At 42.5% G+C, this 24,580-nt stretch overlaps 1 protein-coding gene across 5 annotated transcripts in view; it reads right to left on the reverse strand.

Moving 5' to 3' along the window:
* Nucleotides 1-24,580, reverse strand: part of ANK3 (ankyrin 3) — a 378,647-nt gene that overhangs the window by 115,849 nt on the left and 238,218 nt on the right. For 3 of the 5 annotated variants that reach the window (XM_090056583.1, XM_090056581.1, XM_090056584.1), the window contains exons 19-23: nt 22,188-22,286; nt 21,997-22,095; nt 21,226-21,321; nt 9,645-9,717; nt 9,396-9,458 (exon numbers count right to left, since the gene is read on the reverse strand). In XM_090056583.1, the coding sequence (XP_089912709.1) occupies nt 9,396-9,458; nt 9,645-9,717; nt 21,226-21,321; nt 21,997-22,095; nt 22,188-22,286 (430 nt within the window). Of the gene's footprint in view, nt 1-9,395; nt 9,462-9,644; nt 9,718-21,225; nt 21,322-21,996; nt 22,096-22,187; nt 22,287-24,580 lie in introns of all 5 variants that reach the window. The other 2 variants (XM_090056580.1, XM_090056582.1) reach the window with 2 other exon arrangements.

Genomic DNA, 24,580 nt, shown 5'->3' on the forward strand with positions numbered 1-24,580 from the left:
CACTGAAGAGAAGGGAGTTCCCCAGACTGTAGGTGTGCTGCTGGTTCCTCCTTTCCAGGTGCATCACCTTGCATTTGTCAGTGTTGAAACCCATCCTATTCTCATCCGCCCACCCCTGTAACCTGTCTAGGTCCGATTGCAGCCTATTCCTCCCTTCCAGCATGCCCACATCCCCCCACATCTTAGTGTCATCAGCAAATTTGAACATATCCACTGTGCGACCTGCATGCAGGGATTTGGTGACCTGGTCACAGAAGGCCACCAGGTTGGCCTGATAGGACCTGCCTCTGATGAACCCGTGTTGGTTGCCCCTATGCATAACCTCCCCTGCTGTCCACTTGTGGACATGTGGCAGGATAATTCTCTCAAAAAGCTTACCCAGGATCGAGGTAAGACTAACTGGCTTATAGTTTCCTGGGTCCTCCTTCCTCCCTTTTTTGTAGATGGGAACCACGCTGGCCCTCTTACAGTCCTCTGGCACCACACCAGAGCACCACGAGTGCTTGTAAAGCTGTGCCAAAGGTCCCGCAATGACCTCAGCTAATTCTCTCAGACCTCTGGGGTGGAGATCATCAGGACCAGCTGATTTAAATACATCCAGTCTCTCCAGAAGTTCTCTGACTAGATCCTCTCTGACCCTTGGCCTAGGTGCGCCTCCCCTGGGGCTTGAGGGGGGCCCGGTGCGGGGGCTGATCTGGTCACTGCTCAGGAAAATGGAGATGAAGAAGTCATTAAATAGGTTAGCTTTGTCATCTGGTGTGACAACCAGATTTCCTAGCATGTCTTGCAGGGGCCCCATGTTGAGAAATGGTGTTATAGAGCATGTTCCAGAGCCTTCACCAATTTTGGCTAATTTTTTCCCACATTTGCACATGCTTTCCCTGACAGAACTCTGTTTTCAGGCTCTGGCAAAATCAGCATGAATGGCAAGTAAAAAGTTACCCCCAGCTACATGTTGAGCTAGCTAACACTGAGGAAGGACATGAGAACGGGAATGGGCCCAATGAAAAGTGTTCAGATCCAAATCTGATAATTAATTTTCCTTGTAATGAGCATACAACTACTATAGAAATACGAGTTTAATCACAACACTTAGATCTGGATCTGAGCTCTTCTTAAAGCCAAGGTGCCCAGATCCAGGGTTTCAATTTGAGCCTCATTTTCAAACTTGAACAGTGACTATTATGTAGTCCTTACAGTACCATACTGTTGACATAGACTAATATTTAGAAGACAAATTTCGATCCTTCAATCCTGTGACAATCTTTCTGATGACAAGATAAAATAGGTGCATGAAAACCTGAGAGTAGTTAAGTCCAATGACCCAGAACTAGATTAAGAACAATATCCTGCACAATTTCAAGCTATACCCTGAACATCCCATTGAGCTAAGATGGTTTACATTCAGACATAATAGGAAAAATATCACTATTTTCCTCTCAATGTATGACTGGCAAGTTTTTCCCAGATGCATCTATATGATGCCTGTTTAATTCTTCAACATGAGGTAATATTTTGTGGTGAGATTTGTAGAAAAACCGTCAGGTTCTATTAGATGATGGTCGAAAAAACCACCTAAGGAACTGTGCTACTGGTCCACGGTAACTGGGAATTTGAACTGGGATGAGGGGCATACATTTGTCTACATACCCAGTCTTCTATGAGGTACAGAACTACAGTGTTGTCTCAAAGGTGAGCTCTCCAGACAGGCAGTAATGGGAACCTGCATCTTGGTCTACACCACCAGGGGAGTCCAGTTACTGACAGCCTACCCTCTTGCCTGCCAGGGAAGGGGGTGGTCTATCAATGATCAGATGGCAGTTGCTGAAAAGCAGCCACTGTCAAAGACAGCCTTCTACGGCCTGAGGGGTTGCAGGGGCAAGCAGAATTCTCTCCTCACCACTATGACTGTTGGTAACACTGCTGCCACAGCTGGAGCATCAATTCTTGCCAGGGCCCTGATAGCAGTAGCAGAAATTCAGGTTCTGGTGCCCACAGTGTCACTGCTGCTGTCAGCACAGTAGCAATAGCCAGGGTGGCAGTAGCCAGGGTGGCAGTAGCAAGGTTTCAGCAGGGTTCCCTGAGAGCTTGCTGCTCTCCCTTTCTCCCTCCCACTGGAAGGGGAGGAAGGAGAGGAGAAAATGTGGGATGCAGTTTGGCTTCTGATCCCAATCTTTACTATGTTAGAGAGTGCTTGGATTAGGGCTACTTAGGGTGTGGCCACAAATAACACTTAGAATGGTCCAAATGTGGTTTAAACCTAAAGCAGACAAACATACAAGACTGTTAAACTGGTTTAAATCTACATGGAACAGTTCAGAAGGGTACCGGAACATCAACTACAATTTTGAACTTGTTCAGTGTTATGTATGGACACCAAATGTTCTGTGACATGGGTCTGGTTGGTCCTTCAAGCATCCTACACTGCATCACTCTTCACCCACCCCAATGCTGTATCTGATTCACCTTGTAAGCAGTGAGGACTCCACTGTCCGTTTTTGTTCGCTCTTTTTATCAATGAGCTCCCTTGCATGGCTATTTTGCTAATAGCTATTTAATAACTAGTTGTTCTTACTTCCTGTGTAACCATAACCCCTGAACATGCCCCCAGCCACAAGGAATCAAAAAGTGTGAGTCCAAGCACTCTGTCCCCACCAAGTCAGGCACACACATGGCAGACTTTAAGCAACTAAAATTTACTGAATCCTTTTTTTAAGATAAGGGAAAGTAGAAAGGTGAAAACACTCCAAGTAACACTCAGACCATGCATGCTTGCCTCCCTTTACCCATTGCGAGGCATGCTGTGCTGGGTTCTCCCTGGCAAAGTCACAGCACTTCATATAATTGTGAACCAATTCCCACTCCATGGCATTTGGGAATGCTTCAAACATTACATACATACATCTACACCCACTAGTGGAACTGAGGGCAGGCCATCGATGCAGCAGTCCCATGTACCACCTTTGCAGGAGTGCAAAAATTGGAGCCCTATGAGGAATTGCTGTCCAGGGCCTGGACCTTCCCTTCTATGCCTCTACCTGCATTCTTATTTGTGCTGCTTGCACGGCTTTAATCTTGTCAATTTTGAAAAGACCTCCCTGGGATGGACCTTGTACATTTATCAATTGTGTCATCTGCACTGTTTTAAAATAGCCATTATTTGACCTGGCATTTCCAGGTCAAATAGCTATCAGACTACTTTATAAGCTTTAATGTACTGACCTCTATTAACCTGAATGAGTATTCGGTATCTACATCTCTGTAAAGCACTGAAAACTTATGGGAGAAGGGTCTCAGAATCCATCACTATTATTTGCAAAGTGCTAATGACCTGCTTCATAGGACAAGGCAGCTCCTTTCCTATGGAGTCTGTAATTTAATAAGGGGTTGGGGGAGAAAAAGAGACTTTGGCCTAATATCCTTTATTAATCATAGATTTCACTTTGGAATGAAGCATCATTACTATTTGAATACAGACAGCAGGATTCAAGTAACATATATTCCGAGTGCTCTATGCATAAAACGGAGGGAGATAAATGCCTTAAAAAGTACACTTAAAAGTAGCCAGTGGGAAATGCTAAAGCTTCAAACTATCCATTACACATCTCCTTTCTCTTGAGATTCACAATGACAAGTCACACTTCTGAGATCATTATGCACTTAGTTTTTGAAGATAGGGGATTCAGAAAGCAACAGCAGTGGTGATGGTGTTTATCTTTTGCTCAGTAGCTTAGTAGCTACAGCATTCACCCTGGGAAGTGAGGGACTTGAGTTCTATATAAGGTCAGCATAGCATAGGTGGCTGCTTAGGGTGGCGAATTGTAGAGGCAGTAAAAACAGGCCTCTGGGTGAACAGGAAGTCCACCAGCACTCTGGGCAGGCAGGCAGTATATGCATTTGGCCAAGAGCCACCATATCCAAGGTCAGAAAGTCTGGCTTTGTCCAGGTCACCTTGCTTCTTCCCCCACCCCTTCTCTCAGCTGTAGTCCTTTCCAGACCCCTGCCCCTCCTGGCCCTTCCAGGCACACTTCACCTAATGCCCAGAGGAGGCTGCAGATCAAGTTGAAGGTCTGAGCCCCATGTCCTGGCTAAACCACTGCTGTTGTGGGCAGCTGTGGAACACACAGGGGAATTGGGGCAAGTGGCATGGGCTTTGGCTGCCTTGCACTCTCCATGCACGTGTGTAACCAGCTGTTTCTCAGCACTTTGAGGAAGGACAGACCAATGGAGCACAGCCCCATGCCTCCCAGCAAGGCAGCTTCCTGTGGTGTCCAGAGAAGTGGTGGGCAGCTGGGCAGAACTTGTCTCATACCATGCCCAACCTTGCCCCTTTGTGTCACACAGTGGCTGAGGGGAAAGGAGTGGCACTGCTCATGGGCTCCTGTGACCAAGTGTTTTATAGGTTATATGGGGCTAAAGAACAGGGTAAGTTGGCCCTCACCATTCCTCCTATGGAAGCTAGGCCTCCTGAAAGAACAAATATGCCAGTGTTGTGGGACTCAGAGTGAACAAGCAAGAAGAAACCTGCTTCTGGGAAGATGGGGAATCTCAATTCTTGAGGCAATCTAAATCTGGCCCAAAGTTCCTACTTATGGAGGTAAGGTCTAAAAATGACATGTTTTGGGTTATTCTAAACCAATACATTGCTGCCTGTATCCAGTTTCATAATCTATTTACTGGGAGTTACTGGAGTATATCATATGGAAATCTATTTGTAAGCATCCGGAGGAGAAAAAGCAGATCACAAGCAGCTGGCATGGATTTCCTAAGAACAAATTGTGCCAAACAAACGTAATGTCCTTCTTTGACAAAGTAACTACTTGGATGGATGAAGGAAATGCAGTGGATATAACGTATATGGACTTCACAAGGCTTTTGACAAAGTCCATTATGACATTCTCACAAATAAGGAGAAATGTGGGCTGAACAAAACTACTATAAGGTAGGGAGACAACTGGATGAATAGCCACAAGAAAAAGTGTAATTATAAATGGATCCATGTGAAAATGGCAGGAGCATAATTTGGGTGCTGGAATAGAGAGCTTCTTGAGCAAATTTGAAGATGGCATGTCACTGGGAAGGATTGTGAATATATTGGAAGACAGGAGTACAATTTGGAAGGATCTTGACAAGCTGGAAAGCTGAGCTGGATCTAAGAGGTTGGAGTTTAATGCTGATAAATGCAATGTGCCACACATTGGGAAGAATAATCAGAAACAAATACAAGATGGGTGACAACTTGTTGATTGGCAACATTATGGAGAAGGATCTGGGAGCCCTGGTAGATCATAGACTCAATATAAGTCTGCAGTGTGATGCAGCTGCACAAAAGGCAACTATGGTTTTGGGATGCATCAATAGAAGCACTAGAGGCAAGACACAGGAGGTGATAATGAGTCTTTACTCAGCACTGGTTAGGCCTCATCTAGAGTACCGTGTAGAGTCTGGGGCTTCACATCTTAAAAAGGAAATGGAGCAAATATAGAGGGTCCAGAGGTGGATAACAAAAATGACAAAGGGGTTGGAAAGCAAGTCATACTTGGCTGAAGGAAATAGGCATGTTTAGTTTGTGTAAAGAGGAAATATGACTACCTTCTGCCTACCACCAAACTACTTTGAGGTAAACAGATTATTCCAACTTTTCTCTGAGCCTAATCTGCATATAAAATGAACTTTTCCAAACAGGAGATTTTATCACACCTTTAACTCTTCTATGAAATATGAACTTTCATTTCTACCCAGGAGAACTTTTACAATGTTTTCTCCAATGTCCGATGAAGGGTGTTTGTGCCTGGAAGCTTGCAGTTAAAGATTTTTTTTCAAAAAACTAATTGGTCTAATAAAAGATATCACCTTTACCACGAGTCCTGATTGCTAGTTTTTGTAAAGGGCACTTGACAAGGTATATGATAGCAGTCTTCAAATACTTGAAGGGGTGCTACAAAATAAGAAAGATAACACCTTTTATCCTTTGCTGCAGAGACCAGGATACAGATTGATGGCCTGCAGTTGCAGAAAAGTAAGTTTAGATTGGATATCAGGAAAAAAAAACTTCTTCATAGTTAGAACAGTAAGGCAGTGGAACAGACTGCCAAGAAGTTGCGGAATCTTCATCACTGGAGGTGTTTAAGAAGATGCTAGATAAGCATTGGTCGGGGATGATCTAGGGGATGCTTTATGTTCTTGTATGGGGATTTCCCATGGTTCTGGGCTTTACTGGTTGCTTCCCAGGACTAGGAAGATTTTTTTTTCTTTGCCTGCCTGCTGTTTGACAGGGATGTTCCAGTGCTTCTGCTGGGACTTAAACCAAGAGGTTCATGGCTAGAGAGTCTTACTCCTTCACTCAGGATTGGACCAATCACCAGGGTCCTGGTTAGGCTGATACAGACCGTGTACCCTCTTCCCCTTGCTTTCCTCTGTAGCAGGGGTTGTATCCCTCTTCCTTAGATCTTTTGAGCATATTTTAACAACCTTCATAGCAGAACATTGTCCACTGTGGTCCCCCTGTTTTACCTGTGGCAGGTTAAGGTGTTAGTCTTGCAGTTGTCAGTGTTGACCATGTACTTCTGCTAAGAGTTTGAACAATGGATTTGTATAGGATGGTTTGGATAGGGATGATCTTGGCATAGGCAGGGGACTAGACTAGATGACCTTTGGAGGTCCCTTCTAGACCTACTTTTCTATGATTCTACTATTTGAAGCATTCATAATATTATTTAACATTTTAAAACTGTCTTTTAAATATAATTTAGTGAATTTATCTATCTTTCATAGAACTATAAGACTAGTACTGAATCTATAGATGCTGCAACACATTACTGCAATTCCTTAAATAATAAATTCTGTGATTGCCAGTCCATACTTAAATGTTTCTCATCTGGCTTTTTAGACAAATGAGTTTTTATTCTACACTAGCAAATATACTATTATTTTTTGTTACATTAATGAACACTGTAATAAATTAGTATTCAGGCCAGCTATAATCATTTTGTTCTATGCTATGAAAAGTACAATTAGAAAATGACAACCTAGGAGAGTTTTTTAAAAAATATAAGTAGATTATAAGAATATTAACTATGTGGAGATATAATAATGGAACAAACATGCTGAAAATTTCTGAATTAAAAAAAAGCCTGCCCCCCCCACCATGAACCAAAAATTTAACATAGTTTTTGCATTTTAACAAAGATTTTAACATTTTGCTAAAAGGGCTTCTTTTTTCAAATTTTTAAAATACTATAAAGGAAATTTGGAAATTTAAAAATGAACTTCTTGAGAAGCATGAAATCAGAAGACAGACTAAATAGAAAGACTAAGGAAAATTGCAACTAATGCCTCAGTAACTGGTACACAGAAAGAAATTATAGCTCTGGTGCAAGCTAAAAGGAACACAATGGAAAACAACAAAAACCTGTTACATTGTTTTCATCATGATGATGAATTTCATCAAGACAGAGAAAGCAAGGGTCTTTGCACTGTTGCATTTGTAAAGCTTTGCGGGGAGGTGGGGGGTGGGGGGGAGTTAACAGGGAAAGTGGTCAGCAAGGATTTTCTGAGTATCTCAGGATCATGGAAGAGCCTTGAATAGGCCATCATTGCAGTAATGGCTGCAGCAAGTAGCTCAAAATCCTTACATAGATGGTACTGAAAATGTATGGGGCCTTATTTCTGTCCCCATACAGAATTTACTATACACAGACTCATTAATTGGACCTTGTGTGAACTGCAGCTTCTTCTTGAGGTGGCACAGTTGTGTATCTCCTTTTATATAGGGCTGAGCTTAAAGAAGAGTAGGCAAAATATGGCCTAAGGGCTGGATCAGCCTGCCAAGGGATTTTATCTCACCTGTGGCAGGTCCCTCAGCCCCACGTGGCCCAGGTACAGGGGGCATCCCAGGCTGTGGTGCATGCAACCAGTCCTGCCATCCCCAGTTGCACAGTGGGGCTGGGGCAATGCAGTGGCTGGACTCAGCTTCCAGCAGCGGCTCCATCCAGCTGCTGCTGCCAGTGTTCCTGCTCCTGTCAGACCCCAGGCACTGCAGGCCTATCTGCCCCACAACCACCAGCAGGGGCAGTGCCACCAGCCCTGGGCAACTCAGCCTGTCTGTCCACTGTACCCACCACTGGAGGCACCAGACAGTGTGGGCAAGTGGGGTTTCCATGGAGACAGGCCCAGGGCCCCTGCAGCCAAGAGGATGGGATGGGACCATGGGCAGTTGGAGAGCAGTGTCCAGGAGTGGGAGGGTAAGTGGGGCCATGGCCAGGATTTTGGGGAGGTGAGTGTGGGGCCATATGGGGACCAGATCTCAACTCTGACCTGGGCATTCGCCCTGCATGCCTGCAGCCTCATTCCATCTGCTCAGCTGAATGCGACCTGCCCACAGGGTTTCTGGGTTGGTTTCCATGAAGACCCCACCCTCCTGCTTCATCCAGCGCCCCTGAACCAGTCTAGTAATCTACCACTTAAAGAGTTTTGGTGAGCTGTTGTAGGCCAGGGAGGAAAGGTGACCTAAGTGTCCCAAAACTCCCTGAGTTGCCCTCCAGCCCAAATAATTGCCCACGCCTGGCTTTAATGTTGTAACAACCTGCAAATACGTGTAGGTTGGAACACAACTTGTAGTGAGGACGATTTAGAGGGTGACACCAGGAATCTCAACTGCTTAGAGAATTTCACAACGGCTCTGAGCACACACTGCACTTCATAGTTGCAAGCAGCAGCACCCAAGCACATGGCTCTTCTAATAAAGACCCAAATTCTTGCAATCCAAATGGAGTCCCTTTATTATTGCACAGCACTTCACAGTCTAATTCAGTACTAACAGATATGTTCACTCTCTGTGCACTCTGTAACACCCTAACACATGTTAGTCATGATAGCACATCATCCTCATATTGCAATAAAAGTGTAAACTTCTGTGGCGTTACACTAAATGATGATTTTTTTTTTACTCTAGCAGCTCTTTTCATATCAGGCACTTACTATCAATTTAAAATCAATAGTCCCAATACTCATTTTACAACAGAGATGTTAAAAAATCCTAACAGTTATCTCACATTGTCAGCCATCTTCCCAAGTATTTCAATATGTCTGTCTAATATGTACCTTTTAAAATTTAAATAGAGAAACTATTTCTCTCTCTCTTTATAATAGAAACTGCAGCAGAGAGAATATCCCAGAAAATTAGTCATTACTTAAGAGTAAAGCAAAAGTTATGACAAAAATTAAAGTGTTATCAGAAGTCAGAGAATTTTTGAAAGCACACTTAGTATAATGCACAAATTGTTGCTAGCAGGGTAGTAATGGTTAAAGTTAGTTTAAAAAGAGTTAATTTCTACACAAAGGACATTTTAAAAAATGAGGTTAAACTCCACTGCAATACAAAAATGCACAAATACCTTCTTCAACATCTGATATATATTCACCATCACTGAGAATTTCAGGGACATTGGCTTTACGAACTGCTGATTTAAATAAATAAAATAAATAAAAAGTTGAATATCCGTATGTCAACAAAACAATTTAGTGCCATAGCTAATAAAACATTTTGCAACAGTGATCATTCAATAAGCAAAAAATGAATTTAATAACAATTGATGTTACAGCAAGTAGACTTAAAGTAGATAAAATTTTACTTTTTTATATACCTTCATCATCAGACATATCAAGGACTTCATTCATAGTTTCTGGTACATTCATTTTATGCTTTTCTGTGACAGTCTGTTAAAGAAAATAATATTATTTCAGAGTCCTGATATTTGTATCAGAAACACTTCAATTTATTGTTATATAAACATTTAAAGTGTAAGATGGGCTGTATGACCTCAAATTAGCAGAATATATCTTCTTATTTTAATTTCTAAGGATAGCTCCATAGAATTATGTATCAAAATACAGGTCCTTAAAATTAAAAAAACAAACTCTGAACCATATTATAGCAATGTATATTCAAGCACTTGAGTAAATTGTTCTGAAGTCTCAAGAAATGATGGTAGTACCTTATTTTTTTAAGGTACCACCCCTAAATGCACAAATGGAATAGAAGACTAAAATTAAAAAAGAATGGAGCCTGAAGTAGTACCTTTCTCTGACTGGTTTCACTGACTTTAAAATGAGAAGGAGTTTCACAATCTAGAGCTAAACTAGCAAGACCTTTCCTGCTGAGGGAACCTTCTATGTACCTGCAGTGGAAATATTTTGGGATTTGAGATTGAATTTATTTCTATAATATTTTTAACTGATGTCTGACATCATTTTTCTCAACTCAATAATCATATTAAAGTTATGGATCTCATCAGAAGCATTTGGACAGAATGCACTCATCTGATTGATGTTTACTCCTGTCATTCACACTGATTCAGCTCTAAGGAGCAACATAAGAAAATTCACAAGTAGCAACATGCCTGTAGTCTTCATTTAGGTTATTAATATGAAACAAGATTCCTAAAGCCTTAATTACTTCTTAAAAAACAGTATTTTGAAACCCTAACGACAGTGCAAAATTTTGTGTTTAAAAAAAAAAAAAGGAATTGAGAAGCAATATTATTTGGGGTCCCATGAAAAAAGCTATACCAGATTTGATATTCAAACCATGACCATCAGTGAATTCAAAGATGGAACCTCATTTACATTACCTTCTATCCTACCATCATTATTTCTCGGTTCTCAAAAGCAAATCACAAATCATTAAAAAAGTTCTAGGCAGTAAAAATACTTCTAAGCTCTTATTTCCGCCTCTATTTTTAAATATTTAATTTCTGTCTTGCCTCATAAATAATTCTGTGGCACTTCATGTCTTTCGTGGCTGCTGGTATCATTTGATAAACCGAGTAATTCCTGTGTGATGATAACACCATTGATGTTACTAAAAGGCCTTACACTCATTTTGCTTTGGAATAACTACTGACATGCAGATATGCAGAACCTGGAGGAACAGAACAGGCCAGAGGGTTTGTGGCTCAGTGAAGGGAGAGAACCCTGCTACCAAAGGAGCACAAACACTCCCAGTGCTGTTTATCTATTTTATCCAATGAACAGTAAATGCAAGATGCAGTTGCCCAACTTTAATGAGAGTAGTATGTAGTGCTTTTAGGCCTGGCCCACAGAAGCAGTAGATACAGATTTGAACCACCTTTAGGTGAGGAAGGTCTGTAATCTGGGTCTCCTTCTCCCTGAGCAAGTACCCTTTCAGTAGGCCAGGGCTGTCCAACTGGTGATGCATACCGCCTATGGCCTCCAGAATCTCAGTTCAGGCACTACTTCTCCCCACTGCTTCAGTGACTGCTACTGACAGTCTCCAAGCTTCCTCTCCCTCATCTGGCTTCTGCTTTCTGCCCCCACCCCTGGGACAGAGCAGAGCAGCACAGCTCATGAGAGGGTACAGCTGGGCAGCTCAGAGGGGCAAAGGACCCTGTGCGGGGATGCCAGCGAAGTGTAAGGAGTGGAGCCTACGTTGTGCAGTGCGGTGTCCAGGGTGCAGGGGCACTGGTATGCTGCAGCAGGGTGGGGCAGAGGGCAATGTCCGCCACATGGTGCAGTGGTGGTGGGAGCATGTGGTATGACACACAGCCTACACACCATGCAGTCCAGGGGGTATGTGGCCTGTGCAATATGTGGCCTGTGGCCCCTAACCACAGAGAAGTTTTACAGCCCTACACAAGGCTATTGGGCTGAAAAGCTGAAAGGCACTCCTCTCCTCTCCTTTTCCAGCAAGGACAGCTCCTCTCCCTTTTGCAGCAACCGAGCAATTTCATGTCACGGAGTTGGAAACAGAATCCCAAAGTACGGTACATGCACAAAGGTGCTCTTATGCACCTATATATCTGCCACTTAGGCACATGGAGAATAAATAAGAGCTGGCTGCAGGAATTTACAATTCGCATTACACAATATAGGTGACATCACCTACATGTCTTAATTTTAATTAACATTATTATTTAGGCTTCTGTCTAAAGCTAAGGAAAAGTGTTTGAGGCTGTACAATCCTTTCTGTGCCTAACATTTCTTATGGTCTTACACACAAGGTGATTTATTGCAACTTCATTCTTTTCAATCCACAGCACATATTATCATAGACAATTAGGGTTGCAAAGGACCTTAGGAGGTCATTTAGTCCAACCCTCTGCTGAAAGCAGAACGGTCTCTAACTATATCACCACAGCCAAGGCTTTGTCTAGCCAGAGCTTAAAAACCTCCAAGGACAGAGCTTTCACCACCTTTCAGGGTAACCTGTTCCAGTGCCTTACTACCTTCCTCATGAGAAAGTTTTTCCTAATATCTAACCTAAACTTCCTTTGCTGCAACTTGAGGCCATTGTTCCATCATCTGCCACTGCTGAGAACAGTTCAGCTCCATCCTCTCTGGAACCACCCTTCAGGTAGTTGAATGCTGGTATTAAATCCCCCTCTCCATCTTCATTTCTCCAGACTAAATGGCCATGTCCAGACGTGCATGGATGTTTGGTTCCCCAGGGACAACTAGCAGCACCACATCTTGCGCTGCTGCTAGTTGTCTCTGGAGAATGCCTGTGCCATGTGCACTCTGGCACATGGCAAGCTGCCCTGGGTGGAGTTGGGGAGGCTGGGGCCAGCACTGGACTGGCCCCAGCAGCCTTACTTGGAGTCCTGGGGGCCTCCTGGGGATGTACCCACATTACTCCTCCTGCACAAAGCCTGGCCAGTGCAGTATGTAGTCTGGCCAGTGTGTAGCCTAGCTCTGGCTTTGGGTGATGCACACCACCACGAGCAATACTCTGCTTTTTTTATGGTGGATTTTTTCTGATGCCTGGATATTCAGGGGTCAAAAAAACCTTGCATGCTACTTCCTTGCAGCACAGAGAACAATGGAATGTGTGGTATGTGGTGCCGCAGATGTGTCTGCCTCACCAAATACTGCATGACTGCACTTATCTGGACGCAGCCAATAAGCCCAGTTTCCTCAAGCTCTCCTCAGAAGTCACGTGCCGCAGCCCCCTAACTATTCTTGCTGCCCTCTGCTGGACTCTCTAATTTGTATTGGGGGGCCCAAAACTAGACGCAGCACTCCAGATATGGTCTCACCAGTGCTGAAGAGAGGAAGAATCACTTCCCTCAATCTGCCGGCAATGCTCCCAATAACACAGCCCACTATACCATTAACTGCCTTCCCAACAAGAGTACACTGTTGGCTCATATTCAGCTTACTGTAACCCACAGGTCCTTTTCTGCAGTGCTGCTGCTTAGCCAGTTGATCTCCAGCCTGTCCCAGAGCATATTAAAGTTATCTACCTTTCGATGTGAATCCAGGAATGTAACATGAATCAAATTAATTCAGTAACTCTAACAGCTAAATCTAAGCCAGCCTCTTTGGATTTCCGAGCAAAACGAGTTTTTTTTTTTCCTTGGCTCGATCTCTATAGTATTTAAGCTTCAAATTACATGGTTCTGTTTTGGCTGCTTAGCTTCCTGAAACATTTTTTTAGGTGTCCATTACTCAGTAAAGCTTAATTTATCTCTGATATACTATTTTGGAGTCTTATTAGAGATAAATAATTTCTAGTAAAGGGTTAAAAGGTGGTCCAAAAGATTTAGGAACCAGATTATTTTCTGGCATATTTATTGGTATTCTTTCTTCTGAAATTTATTTTGCCATATTTTTGAAGGGACAAGTTAAATTTTATACAAGTTACTGAAACATACAATGAAGCCAAGGAACTGACAGGAAAAAATGCTGACATTAAGTCTGGCTTGGGTTTCTTCCACATAGCAACCAATACTTGGGTAAACTGATGACAAGGACATTTTGGATGAGTATACACAACCTGTTTTCTATCTACAACAGGCCTAAATATCAATGGCATGTATGCACGTCTTTCTTTGATTTACTATTAACAGTAGTTTTAATTTAAAAGAAGGAAAATAGTGAGGTTTTTGGAGCTTCAAATGGTTTTAGTTTGAAATCAGTCTTGGACTAGCAAGCATGATAATTCACATGCTTCCCACATCACAAACTGCACCACAGTAGAATAACTATATTTCTATAACAACAGGGGTAGAATAACTACTTCACACAATAACAACACTTTCCTCTCCAAGTTTTTTTTGTCTTCTGGAGAAGACAGATCAATGTTGGCCCCAACATACTAGGCAGTGTTGGATAATTTCTGGGACACAGTCTCTAAATCTGGCATCCTACAGACCTACAAACCCACTGTCTGACTCTAAATACCTGTTAAGTATCCAAAATAATGCTTTTTTCTTGGGACAATCATGGCTAAATTAACTGTCATTCATTCCAGAGACAAACTATATGCGTAAAGGGCCATGAACCTCTTCTTTTGCTACAGGTTTTGACTTGGATCAAATTAGAACTGTTTCAAAACACTGCATCTGTTTGTACCCTGAGATAGTACTTTTTCTTGAAATAATTGTTGCTAATTTGAGTTAATAACCATTCATTCCAGGAACAAGCTACATATGAAAAGTGCTCTGCTGCTTTTGACTTAGATCAGTCAGAACTGCCTCAGCTATGATGTGTTTTTACTCTGAAGTTGAATAATATGCTTTTATCTCTGTTGGATCCCAGAGGCTTTGTCCCAAAAGAAATCTTACATGTTTTTACCCTTACATACGACACTCGTGTCCTTCCATTATGTTCTTAGCATTTCTTATGACAATATTGTATTATGGACTCATATTGAGTTTGTGATCTAATATTACTCCCAGATCTTTTTCAGGAATGCTGCAGCTTACCCTGTTTAAGTCCCTAGTTTATTATGTATGCATTTTATTGTTCTTTCCTAAAAGCAGTTTTTATTCTTGTTTTAATTTAATTTCAAGCAACTTACTTCAGATCATTTCTCTATTTGTCATTGTCATTTTGAATCTTAATCTTGTCCTCTAAAGTGTCTGCTAATCCACCCAGTGCAGCATCATCCTCACATTTAGTAAGTGTACACTCAATTCTATCTTCCAAGCTAATAATGGAAATTTGGAACAGCTGGCTCAGGACAGACCCTCGGTGGACCCTGCTTGATATCATCACTCAATCGGTTTATCTACATGAGATGTTTACTGCATAGAATACTAATTAGCTGTGCAGTAAATGTCTTGCCATCTATATAAGCTCCCCTATTAAGCTGAAGTAAATTAACTTCCTCTGCAGCAAGATAGTACTTGCAGCAGGATAGTACTCTCCTGTTGTGGAGTGAAAAACTCTGTAGCAGCACACATGTAGACACTGCTCCAGCTAGTTAGGGCATGAGGGTGCTTCAGTGTAGGGGCTGCCTGCCAGTTAGCCTTGCACTGAAGTACCTTTGTGCCCCAGCCAGCCCCTCCACAGCTTGTTGAGCCTGGAGGAGCAGCCCCAGGGTGGTAGGCTGATCCCTGAGGCCCCTGATCAGCCAGGACTAGTCTGACCCAGCTCAACATGCTGAGATCCTGGGTGCATGTGCAGCAATAAGCTCCAAAGCAACTGCTGTGCATTAATAGGCAAATGTAGATGTGCCGAGTTTGACACTGAGTTGTTGATGAGTACTCCTCAGCTTTAATTATCCAATCCTTAAGCACCATCATATAGTGGCTTTGTTTAAATCATCTTTCCTCTTCTTATTTAGGAGAATGTAACAAGAGAATTCTAACTCCTTTCAAAAATATCAAAGCCTTACTAAAACTGAGGCACATCACATCCATTATTTTCAGGACTTCCAACTAGTGATAAGTGGTTAGGCATGAATTAGAGGGATGGTGGGGGTACCCTGTTGTTATGGAAATGGAGAAACAACTTTCCAACCACAATTATTTCAGGTTTGAGAACTCCCTATATTTATAAGCAAATGGTACTGCCACAGGCACACATATGCCCCTCTACTATGCCAACGTATTTATAGTTTAATGGTTTCATAGTTTCTAGGGTCGGAAGGGACCTGAGTAGATCATCTAGTCCGACCCCCTGCCATGGCAGGAAAGATTACTGGGTTCAAACGACCCCAGCAGGGTGTTCATCTAACCTCCTCTTAAAAACCCCCAGGGTAGGAGCCAGCACCACTTCTCTTGGAAGTTGGTTCCAGACCCTAGCCGCCCTGACCGTGAAGTAGCACCTCCTGATATCTAACCTAAATCTACCCTCTGCCAGCTTGTGACCGTTATTCCTGGTCACTCCTGGGAGTGCTCGGGAGAAGAGGGACTTCCTCAGTGCCTGCTGGTCCCCCCTGACCAGTTTGTAACAGGCCACTAGATCCCCCCTCAGCCTTCTCTTGTGGAGGCTGAACAGGTTCAGGTTCCTGAGCCTCTCCTCATAGGGCCTGCCCTGCTGCCCCCTGATCATGCGAGCGACCCTCCTCTGGACCCTCTCCATGTTGTCCACATCCCTCTTGAAGTGCAGTGCCCAGAACTGGATGTAGTACTCCTGCTGCGGCTTGACCAGTGCCACACAGAGGGGGAGGAACACCTCCCTGGACCTGCTTGAGATGCATCTGTGGATGTATGACAAGGTATGGTTGGCCTTCCTGACTGCATCCCCACACTGCCGGCCCATGTTCATCTTGGAGTCAGTGATGACTCCAAGATCCTTTTCTGCCTCTGTACTGACATACCTGTAGGTATGGAGCCAGTTGTTCCTCCCCAGGTGCATCACTTTGCACTTGTCTGTGTTGACTCCCATCCTGTTCTCATCCGCCCACCCTTGTAACCTGTCTAGGTCCGATTGTAGCCTATTGCTCCCTTCTAGAGTGCCCACATCCCCCCCACATCTTAGTGTCATCAGCAAATTTGAACAGGGTGCTTTTTACCCCCTCGTCCAAGTCACTGATGAAGATGTTGAACAGTGCGGGCCTGAGGATGGAGCTCTGTGGAACCCCACTGCCCACGTCCTTCCAGGCTGAAAATGACCCATCCACCACCACAATTGACTGTGTGGGTGTCGACACCACAGTCCCCTGGTTTCTTAATGAGAACAGACCCTGAAGTCTATTTCCTCTGCAGCTATTTTCCCATCCCTGTAATTTACCTGGGGTACATAGATGACATCTTCATTGTATGAACACATGGGAAAGAATCTCGAGAGAAATTTCACCAAAACTTTAACAACTTCTATCCTTCCATCAAACTAATTCTGGAATATTCCACCTAGCAAATTTATTTCTTAGCTATTACATTGAAGGCTTGCAATGGCCACATCATCACCACACTGTAGCAAAAACAAAATGACTGCCACAGCTACCTTCACCCTACCGGGTTTCATCCTATATACACCCAGATCCATCATCTATAGCCAAGCTCTATGTCATAACTCTTCTGCTGTCTACATCCCTATCCCAAAGAATGAATGAACACTTATCTAATATCAGCTTTAGAAAAACATATAGGCCTGCTTTAACCTCTCTGGATACACTGTTGCTAACCTCTCTGGATACACTGTTGCTGACCTAAGGATGTCAGCAAACATTTAAAATATGATTTGAACAGGAAACTGATGAACAAGAAATCATCCATAGACTGGATTCTGATAAATATGGTTTAAACAGGGGCTACAGATTCTTATCCCATTACCTGGGGCTAGGGACAGAAATTACACACAAACCAGTATAAGGGTGCCTATACAAATGCAGAGAGGCTGCTCTGATGCATTGTAATTACAATTCATTGAGTCTGCTGGAGCATGATAATTACTGTACTCCAGCAGACTCCAGCATCATGTGTATCAGGATCCCTGCACTGAAAAATGGCGGCAGGGGCACTTTAAACTAAAGCTGGTTCAACGAGCTTTAATTAAAGCACCCCCACTGCCATTTTTCAGTGTGGAGATAATTAATTAAAGCAGCCCACAGAGCCACTCTAATTAAAGCATCCTCCCCTCTCCCCCACCTCCCAGAGCACATCTACAAATGCCTGAAGTGAACGGAAACCAATGGTTTCAAAATGATGGAATCCAGATAAAGATAGACCTGGGTGGATGTAATATCAAATAGAATCACTTTAGGTTAGACCAGTCTATAGAACTTTTGTTCCAGATCCTCTCCCAACACAAGTTAGGTTGGCATCCTAGGATGTATTGTCCCTTGGCATCCTAGGATGTATTGTGGTGGTCTGCTAACCTTTTGTTGCAGGACAGGCTTGCCTGTACCCCAGCTCCTCTGCTCCAGCCAAGCCAGGTGGTAAGGGAGGGAACAGACTCCTGCTCCAGCCCCAGCCCTCGCTCCCACCCCACTTCCAGCCAGGGTCTGCACAGTGGAAGGTCGGGGTGGGGGGCGGGGAAGCCTCTGAGGGGGAGAATTTCCCCCCCCACCGCCTGGGTCTCCAGGTAGTGAACACTGCAACCCAGGCTCTGCCTCTTAGGGGGTGGCTGGAGAGGGGGACAGGATTGGGGCATTCATAAAGCCAAGATGCATGGAGGGAAAGCCCCTGCCCCACGGGCTTCCCGCCGTACAGACCCCAGCTTGGAGGCCCAGATGGGGGTCCGTTTTCTCCCCACCCATCCCCCAAGGCTGGCAAGAGCATGCAGCTAGGGCATTCACTGCCCAGCAGAGGTGGGAGATGTGCAGGAGCATCCCCACCTTCTGGCCTTGGCCAGAGCAGGCAACTGCCTGCCTTGGTCAATGAAAGAGTGAATGTGAGTTCTGTTTGTTAATAGTCTACTCTAGGCAGTTTAGAGAAACTTGCATAGATTGGATAATTCCATCTCAGGCTTTTTGACTATCTGTACTTAGCCCAGGTTACCTTTTGTGACTTCTTTGTTCCTAGGGGTTTATTGTTTGCTTGTTTGCCTCTTTCAGCATTGCTTCCTCCACCTGACTTCCTCCCTCCCTTCTGCCTTTTGTATTTTAATTTCTCTCTCCTTATGTAGAACTCCTTTCACAGCACCTTCTTTCACAACATCTGATGAAGTAAGCTTCAGCCCAGGAAGCTTGTGCCACACACACAAAACTTTGGTTAATCTATAACGGGGTACTCAACCTTTTGGATACCAGTCCAGATGAGTATTATGGGGATGGTCCATGGGCTAAATCAAACTGCTTGCTGGGATTGGGCCCTACAACACCCTCACTTGCCAGGATTGCACCCTATGCCATTCTGCATGCCCTATGCCATTCTGCAGGGCCACAGCCCACAGGGTTCCCAACGGATCCACGAAGAGCACCATGAGTCTCATAACGTGGTGCCAGGGCTAGTTCTAGTTTGCAGGCTGTGAGTTGAGCATACCTGGCCCATAAATGCAAATTTACCCTGCCTTCTATATGAATTCCTCTTGACAAATCTATCCAAGCTCTTATTTATCATCTTATCTACTAGGTGATACAAGGAACTCTCAAAGATAAGAGCCAATGGCTTTGCAGATACTTCAGCCAATTTCTTGAGTACTCAGGGATGAATCTCATCAGCAAGAATCCTGGTTTTCTCTAATAAAAAAATTACAACTTCTCTGACAAAAAATAGCAAATTCTCTGATAAACCCCCCAAAATCCATTTTTAAAATTAAAAGCCTCTTCAGGCCCCCTAACCCTGCTGGTGCCCCTCACTCACCCTCCAACAGCCCCCCAGCTCTGTTGGAGCCCATCACTTGCCTCCAAAACCCTCCTAACCTGCTGGTGCCCCTCACTGACTCCACAACAGCACTCTGCCCTATTCATGCCTCTTGCCTCTACCCACAGTCTCTGGAGGGAGCCCCCAGTTGCCAGGGCTATGGGGCCAGGGACCTAAGTCTTCAGCTCCCTGCTCCTGACAGCAGACAGCTGCAGCAGAAGCAGCATGGAGCCAGCTCTCCCACTGCTCTGCCTGCTTGGGTGAGGGTGGGGCCAGCTCCTGCTCCCCCAGCCCTGCTGCTGCCCCACCAGCCATGACCCACAACTCCCCAGCCCTGCCAGAGGGGCCCCCAACCCCCTACCAGCCCCACTAACCTCAGGCTCCAGGAGCGAAGAGTGAAGCTGAGCTGAGCTGAGCAGAGCTGTGGCTGACTGTGAGCTTCGGGCCCTGCCCTTCCCCCTCTCCCTTCCCCTCCTGGCAACACTAGGGGGTTCCTGCCCTGCTTGCAAACAGCTCTTGCAGGTTGGAGCTCAACCATCCTGCAGCACTCTTTGCAAAAGCAGGGAATCTGTGGGTTTTTCTGGTAAAAGGAGAAATCCACATTTTCTCTGATAAAAAGGGGAAATCCATGGTTTTCTCTATTTTTTCCATGGGAAACAGAAGACGAGGATCCCTGCTCATCAGGTTCTGCTCATCTCAAAACATCTGCTTTATCTAAGTCATTCCTAACTTTTTTTCCCCTTGCTCTCAACTGAGTGCCTACTCCCTGGGCCTGATGACAATTGTGCTAGTCATCTGACAAGTGACCTTTTTTCCTGAAGTAAAAAGCATTAAACAATTGAGCTTTCTCCATATTGTCTATTTGATTACCTTCCCCTACCTTTTCAGTAATGGCCTTACACTTCTGTTGATCATTACCTTACTTCTAATATATCTCTAGACTGTTATTTTTTACTTTTTTGCCTCTTGATGTCTATATATCAACTTTGGCCTTTCCAGTTTTACCCCTATACATTCAAACAATACTATTCTACTTATCCTTAGTAACATTGACACGTTTTCAGGTTTTCTCAGATTTTACATATTTAAAACCTTTTTTAGGTTTTAAATATTGAAGAACTCATTCTTTAGTTAAGCAGGTCTCTGACAATATTTCCAATCCTTTCCCTACATTGTTTCTTTAAGGAAAAACTAACTCCTGGATTCCTTTTACCCTTCAACTTGTATCCCACAGTCACTTGCTTGCAATTCTTTGGAGTCTGTTATTCTCCTTTTCTGAAATCATTATCAAATGAAAGCACAGCATACTTCACTGGAGGTTTTCAGCCACTAGACAAAAGGGATTCTAAGATGGCTTCCCATATGTTTACAAAAACAAAAGTTTTTTCCTAGGAAATAACAGGGAAAGTTAGTTCACCTGTACCTTGATCTTCCAGTAGGATTAGGATAGGCAGAATAGTATTAAGGCTCTAGTTATTTACAGTGTCTACTTGCAGTTTGGTTGGTAATCTCTGAATTTTAATGCTATTTTTTCATACTTTTCATTACATTTTACTTTTTCATATTTGACTTGATACAACTGTACCTCTGAAAGTATGTAAGGTGACCCATAGAAATCAAGTTAGTAATCTCAATCTCAGATGTTTCCCTAAACAAAGCTGAATTCCATATGTTTGTGGAATTTGGATTAAGAAAGATCTTTAAATTCAATATTGAAATGTACTATACTTACAATCGTAGTCATAGTCTCTTCAGTCACCACCTTCAGCGTGTCAACAACTGAAATGTAGCCAAGCCGTTTAGCAATGGCAAGGGCAGTGTTCCCATTCTAAGAAGTTAAACATTTATATGACTGGATTAGTATGAGCAATGCTTGACTATAGAAACAAAAATAAGCTTGATAAAGATGTGTAACAAAAGTCAAAGAAAATGTTTATAATTCAATGAATAAAAAGGTTTTAAACAGAAGGACATGTATAATTGGGAGTTTAACAATTTACAGTGGTTAACAGACTTATTCCAGTACTGGCCCAGAATGACCTAGCTTGAGTTCAAGGTGGGCAGGTGGTAGGAGCTAGACTCCATCACTGGTATTTTTGACTGGCTGCAACCTGGCATAACCAAAGCCCCAGTTCCCTGGCTTCAGGATGGTCAAAGCCTTCCATCACCCAACACTGCTAAAGTTTTGGGCTGGACATAGCATGCAGACTGTAAGCTGCCAACAGCTGATTTACAGTGATGGCAAAAAGAACTACCCAAGGACCATATTCTTTCATGAATACATTTCAGCTATTTCCTATTTCAGGAAAATTTATGAAAATATGATATGGAGCATCATACCATACCTGAAAACAGTGCTGTATTAATCTACTGCCATTTTTGTGCAATTTTCTATTTTTCTATTGCTGGGAATAGAGTAGTGGCACTGCATTTTTTATGGAAGGGAAAATATTAACATGCTAAGAAATAAGCTGCCAACGATACATTTTTTCTTGCCTCTTACCACAGTGAGTTCATTGGGCGAAGCACCATGCTGGAGTAAGACATTAATGATATGGGTGTGTCCCTGTTGAGCTGCCTGGTGTAGGGGTGTATATCCATTCTGTCAAGGATGGAAAAAACAGAAGAGTTTACAGTGTTCAAAGGACTGGTAATGTTTACAAAATAAAGTGAAGACAAGAAAGACAACCTCACCTTCGTTTTGGCATTAACTTTAGCAAAATGTTGCAGAAGGAAATTAACAATCTTTATGTTCCCATAGTGGCAGCCAACATGTAGTGGAGTGTATCCCATCTGCAATGATTTGTAAAAAGGAGACATAAATTCATATAAGCAATTAGGAAATTAATTCTGTGAATTTTCTGATAATAAAATGAACACAAAACAGAAAAATCTTGTTGTTGTTGTTTGTCTGTTTTTTTAAATTTGGCCATATGGAATATCGTACTTAACAGGTTAGTGCTCAGACCTCTTTTTCGTATGTAGCCTGTCTGCAAAATTCTCCTTTCCCCTTTCCCATTGAAAAGGAATATATGATGGGAAATTACTTTGCATTATTGCAGCACCTAGCATATTTATTGCTGATTTAAGAGACATTCTGTTCATATTCATTAGGATTGTAAGATTTTGGGTACTTGGACTATCTTTGTATTACATGTTTGTACTTAATACAATGGATATATTATTCTTAATTGGAGCCTCCAGGCCAGTGGCTCTCAACACTTCTTTAGACTCAAGGCACCCTGGGAAAATGCCAGCTCTTACCTTTCATTTAATTTTTGGCTATGGAAAAATAATAGAGCAATTCTTCTTTTCCAAAGAACTCAGAAAGTCCACTGCAGGTCAGAAAGTTATGGACATTGTGAATTCTTATTCAAAATCTCCAAGTTTATCTTATAAATCAAATGTACGTATTTATACACCTAACAGTTGTAATATTGTATGGCATCCTTAAATGGATTTTATGGTAGGCATCTCGTTGAGAATCATTGCTGTAGGCATGACAATAAAAACAAACAGTGATGATAATTTTCCTAAAGTAAAGTTTACTAAAATGATGGGTGTGTTTATTTTGTACTTACATAAAATGTATGTATTTGGTTAATTTGTAATAGGGCTGGAACTATTTGCTTCCCTGTGAAGATGTGGAACATTTTTTTCCACAATCAGTAGAGACTGATAGTGCATGTGTTGTGTTATTCATGACTATAGAAAAGAGACACCCAATGCATGCTGGGAAAAATCTTTAATAATATCTAAAATATAATAGAATTGCAGGGGACAAGTTGAACAGTCGTTAGTGCTTGATAGTCAGGGTCTGAGTATCAATCATATCGTTAGCAGGTATGGGCTTTTGAAAGACCTTAAATTTTATCCTGTCATTTCTGGGCACAGCTTCCTTTTGCTCATCTTAAAAAAGATACACAGATTTTCAAAAAATTGAAATGACATGTTAAAAACTTTTACAGATTCTTTAAATTAATGAAGTGAGAAATACCATCTAATTCAACCATGCAAAGAGCACCAAAACTGCTTCCTTCCACCTTTTATTCCTTTTCTGTATTCTACTTAAATGAGAACCTAGATCATTGCTCTGGAATGGTTTGCATTTCTTTGAGATCCTCTGAGTGATAGAAATGATTAGATAATCCTTCCTAAAACAATTTTCTCTTTCTACCTTATCTGCTTGTATCAAGACAACATTGTCTCTTCTTCTTTAACAAACACACTTTCTTAATTCTATTCAAGTTGGAGCAGCCAGAAGGAGAGTTCAGAATAGGAGCACCTAAATATAACAGTTCTTTTCTTTTCTTTTTCTTTTTTTAGAGTCTGCAAACATTGACCCAGCTGCCCTCTGAATGACATTGCTAACCAGGAAAGGACTGTTATCTTTATTTTACAAATGGGTAAATCCAAGCAAAGTAGTTAAATAACTTGTTCAAAGACATCAGGAAAGCAATGCTAGCGTCAGGGCTGGGATTCAGGTGTATTCCTGATCTTGTGTTCAGACCACTGGGTAATGCCTCTTAAGAAGAAGAAGAATACAAATTTGAAGAGCTCAGTGTAGTTTTGTTCACATAAATTTATATCTAATTCGTAATATGCACATTTCATATAATATCAGCTAATGGCTATATATTAGAACATGGGTCAGAGATACTAGATGTAATATTTACCATGAAATATACTGTATTTATCAGTACGTTTTTACTTCAGACAATTAAACTTCATGCAACAAGTAAAGAAACTGGTAGTTTTCACAAGACATTTAATTCTTGCAAAACATGAATCTTTCTACTGAATCTCACTGAAATCAGTGGGAATCTTTCACTTGGATCTCAATGAACTTTGGGCCATATTTTACATGCCTCCACACATACAGTCAGATACAGTTTGAGAAGCAGGAGTATTGCCTGGTTCAGAACTTTTATCATTGTGCATTAAAGATAATAGCCCCATCAATGGTCAGTGTTAGTACTCACTTCTCTAAATTATTACTACAGAACTAGCCTCATAGCCTACTGGAAAAGCCAAGGATGATGGTTGAACAGCAGGGCAAAGTTCAGATCCCAGCCTTGGCTCCCTGG

The sequence above is a fragment of the Crocodylus siamensis genome, chromosome 7 (genome assembly GCF_052110815.1).
Source record: "Crocodylus siamensis isolate JL-2025a chromosome 7, ASM5211081v1, whole genome shotgun sequence".
Lineage (NCBI taxonomy): Eukaryota > Metazoa > Chordata > Crocodylia > Crocodylidae > Crocodylus > Crocodylus siamensis.